The sequence below is a fragment of the Etheostoma cragini genome, chromosome 23 (assembly GCF_013103735.1).
Source record: "Etheostoma cragini isolate CJK2018 chromosome 23, CSU_Ecrag_1.0, whole genome shotgun sequence".
Classification (NCBI taxonomy): Eukaryota; Metazoa; Chordata; class Actinopteri; order Perciformes; family Percidae; genus Etheostoma; species Etheostoma cragini.
Window position 1 is genome coordinate 702,929 of NC_048429.1, and position 4,327 is coordinate 707,255.

Genomic DNA, 4,327 nt, shown 5'->3' on the forward strand with positions numbered 1-4,327 from the left:
GTTAACGGCAGCAGAGACACCTGGAGGACAGGTAAACAGGAAGTTACAGCCATAGACACCTGGAGGACAGGTAAACAGTAAGTTACAGCCAGCAGAGACACTTTGAGGACAGGTAAACAGGAAGTTACAGCCAGCAGAGACACTTTGAGGACAGGTAAACAGGAAGTTACAGCCAGCAGAGACACCAGGAGGGACAGGTAAACAGGAAGTTACAGCCATAGACACCTGGAGGACAGGTAAACAGTAAGTCACAGCCAGCAGAGACACTTTGAGGACAGGTAAACAGGAAGTTACAGCCAGCAGAGACACCCGGAGGACAGGTAAACAGGAAGTTACAGCCATAGACACCTGGAGGACAGGTAAACAGTAAGTCACAGCCAGCAGAGACACCCGGAGGACAGGTAAACAGGAAGTTACAGCCAGCAGAGACACCAGGAGGGACAGGTAAACAGGAAGTGACCCCATAGGGAGGATGTGAGTGGGACATCAGCTTTTGAGTAACGTTCAATGTAATAACATAACTTGGGTCTGCTTCACATAACGTCATGAACTGGTCTTAGACCAGGACTAGTTGAGTCCGAGACAAGACCGAGTCCAAAAAGGTTAGAGTCCGAGACATGACTGAATCCTAAGAGGTTCTAGTCCAAGTCAAGACCGGGGCCAGGACAGAATAAAGGTCTTATGCGTGACAGTATCAAGACAATCATTTTGGGTTTCCCTTTCCCTCCAACATTATTATCAACATAATAAAGACACCTGGACTCGTTCCAGACCAAAAGCCATATTGGGCAAGACCAGCGTCCGAGACCAAGACAAGAACGAGTCCAAATACTAGCGAGACCGAGACAAGTCCGAGACCGTAGAAATACGGTCTCGAGTCCAAGACCGGACTTGAGTACTCCAGCCCTGATATGGGTTTTTGTTTGTTTTGGCCTTGGAGACCCTGACGTTTTTAGCTTCTACTTTTAGTTGGGTTACTGTTTAACATCATCCATGTAGACGTGACACTTCATGGTCGTAACGCTGTGTCTGAGCTTCGTGATTGGCTGCTGACCTGGAGGTTCCTGTCGATGATCCAGTTCACTTCAAAGTCGTCGTCGTCCTCCCCGAACGGGTTGATCAGCTGCTCCGCTACCTGACGAGACACAAATCTGGAGATCCGTCACACGTAATTGGGAAGTGTGTTTTTTTGTCTTCATCCAACAGGACAACAAGGGGACAACATGGGGACAACATGAGGTCAACATGAGGACAACATGAGGACAACATGAGGACAACATGAGGACAACATGAAGACAACATGAGGGCAACATGAGGACAACATGGGGGACAACATGAGGTCAACATGAGGACAACATGAGGACAACATGAAGACAACATGAGGACAACATGGGGGACAACATGAGGTCAACATGAGGACAACATGAGGACAAAATGAAGACAACATGAGGACAACATGAGGACAACATGAGGACAACATGAGGGTTAAGGAAAAGTCACCTTCAGCCAGCCGGAGTAGAAGAAGAACTGCAGCAGAGTGAAGACCGGCACGTAAAGGTCAAGGTCGTGACCTTGGTAATGCTGAGCGGGGTCGAGAAACTGACGACCAATCAGACAAGCGAAGAAGAAAGTGTAGACGGCGAGAGTGACGACCTGAAGAGAGAGAGAGAGAGAGAGAGAGAGAGAGAGAGAGAGATCAGAGAGCTTTTACTGGACATCCCCCTCCTCTCTTACATGTCTTTTCCACCAAGGTTCACAAGGTGCTGGTTCTGGTTCTGGTTCTGGTGCTGGTGCCAGTTCGGTGGTGGTTCTACTCCAGTTCTCTAAGAACCAGCTGGATCTTCCCCAGCCTGGGAGCCAGCAGACCGGTGGTTTCCTCCCCAGACCACTGTGGTTCTGGTTTCCCATCCATGTCCAGAGCTAACATCAACAGCTCTCTATGGTTAACAGCTGACCAGGGTTTTCAAACGTCATGATAACCCCGCCCCCCCAGAACCTGACGTAACCGGTTCTTATCTCTAGACCAGCGCTCGCTGGTGCTGGGTTGGAACCCGTGTTCTTGGCCCAGAACCAGGCTTATCTGTGTGGAAAAGCAAAGAACCGGTTCAAATATCTGGCTACAAACCAGCACCAGAACTTCCTTGGTGGAAAAGACACGTTTCAGGAACAATGGAAGATGATGTAATGAGATGTTCTGCGTCTGGTTCCAACATGTTATGGTGACAGGTGGAATATATAATAATAAAGAGGTACGGGCCTGGGTGTAGACCAGCGGGATCCCGACCCAGTCGTAGCCGAAGAGAGTCGCACACCAACTCCGGAACAGATTCATCTCCTGAAAGACAGATTCAACAGGCTGATTGGAAGAGAAAAGCCTGGTGTCACATTACCTCCGTGCCGGGGTTGTGTGGTCACAGCCTGGCAAGGACTTAGAGCCTCAAGTGGTGTTTAATGCGTGCGGCTGCCTGAGTGCCATTTCCTCCGTGACAGGATCACTTGGAACGAGACATTTTCGTGATTGATTTCTGTGTTTATGACACCCGAGATGCTCTGAGCTCTCGTCTGAGTTACAGTTCAGATCCAGTTTTTCCTCCCCTTCCTGTCCAGTGAAAACCACGTATCTCCAGATGGGCTGAATGTTTGGGATAAACTCCAGGATGAAGACAACATGAAGACAACATGAGGACAACATGAGGACAACATGAGGACAACATGAAGACAACATGAAGACAACATGAGGACAACATGAGGGCAACATGAGGGCAACATGAGGACAACATGAAGACAACATGAAGACAACATGAGGATAACATGAAGACAACATGAAGACAACATGAAGACAACATGAGGGCAACATGAGGGCAACATGAGGGCAACATGAAGACAACATGAAGACAACATGAGGACAACATGAGGGCAACATGAGGGCAACATGAAGACAACGTGAGGACAACGTGAGGACAACATGAGGGCAACATGAGGACAACATGAGGACAACATGAGGGCAAAATGAGGGTAAAATGAGGACAATATGAAGACAACATGAGGACAACATGAGGATAACATGAGGACAATATGAAGACAACATGAGGACAACGTGAGGACAACATGAAGACAGCATGAGGACAACATGAGGACAACATGAGGGCATTATGAGGACAACATGAAGACAATATGAGGACAACATGAAGACAACATGAGTGTAACATGAGGACAACATGAGGGCAACATGAGGACAACATGAAGACAATATGAGGACAACATGAAGACAACATGAGTGTAACATGAGGACAACATGAAGACAACATGAGGACAACATGAGGACAACATGAGGGCAACATGAGGGCAATATGAGGGCAACATGAGGACAACATGAGGACAACATGAGGACAACATGAAGACAACATGAAGACAACATGAAGACAACATGAAGTCAACATGAAGACAACATGAAGTCAACATGGGTCAATTTGACCCGAGGAGGCTTTTCTAACTCAAACATTAGGTATAATTTCCTATAAATGAGGTTTATTGAACATAAATTCCAAAAATAACTGTAAAACTAAAGTTAATAAGTTAGTGTTACGTAGTGTTGAAAACGTCAATTTTGACGGAAAGACAACACGAGGGTTAAATAGTTGTCATGGTTGTCTGGTTGTCATATAAAACATAATATCATCCACATATGTTAATGTTTTCAATTGGTAAAACAGCGCATTAGCTTCAGTTGTCCTTCTATCAGATACGTCAGCTAGCTTTTAGCAACATGCTACGCTAATTCCCTGCAACATTTCTATCTGAAACGGGGTCGTGCGTGGTCTTGTTTCCCCCTAAATGTCTAAACATTCATATTTATAGACAGGATATGGAATATAAAACGAGAAGTGTCACGTTGAGAAGGTTCTGCAGGTCGATGCTGTCCTGGATGCGTCCTTCCTGCTTGGCTTTGGACGCCAGGTTGGAGAACCAGACGATGGGAATCCAGTACTTCAGGTGAGGGGACCGGATCTTCTCGAACGCCTTCCTCTCCTCTGGAGTCATGAAACCTGCAGGTGGGCCCACAAGACCAGCAGAGACAGCAGCATCCATCTTACTTCTAATCATTTCAGACAATACAGATATCATTATGTTATCTCATCCCTTAGAAATGATGCAGAGTTTAGTTTTAACCCTCATGTTGTCATCATGTTGTACTCATGTTGTCTTCATGTTGTCTTCATGTTGTCTTCATGTTGTACTCATGTTGTCTTCATGTTGTCTTCATGTTTTCCTCATGTTGCCTTCATGTTGTCTTCATGTTGTCCTCATGTTGTCTTCATGTTGCCCT

General features: G+C 46.3%; 1 protein-coding gene across 1 annotated transcript in view; it reads right to left on the reverse strand.

The window, feature by feature from the left end:
• Positions 1-1,009: 1,009 nt before the first annotated feature.
• LOC117939057 (bestrophin-3-like) overlaps positions 1,010-4,327 on the reverse strand; it is a 7,069-nt gene continuing 3,751 nt past the window's right edge. Inside the window, exons 4-7 of the mRNA XM_034864100.1 lie at positions 3,892-4,046; positions 2,258-2,335; positions 1,501-1,653; positions 1,010-1,135 (exon numbers count right to left, since the gene is read on the reverse strand). Of these exons, the coding sequence (XP_034719991.1) occupies positions 1,010-1,135; positions 1,501-1,653; positions 2,258-2,335; positions 3,892-4,046 (512 nt within the window). The remainder of the gene's footprint in view (positions 1,136-1,500; positions 1,654-2,257; positions 2,336-3,891; positions 4,047-4,327) is intronic.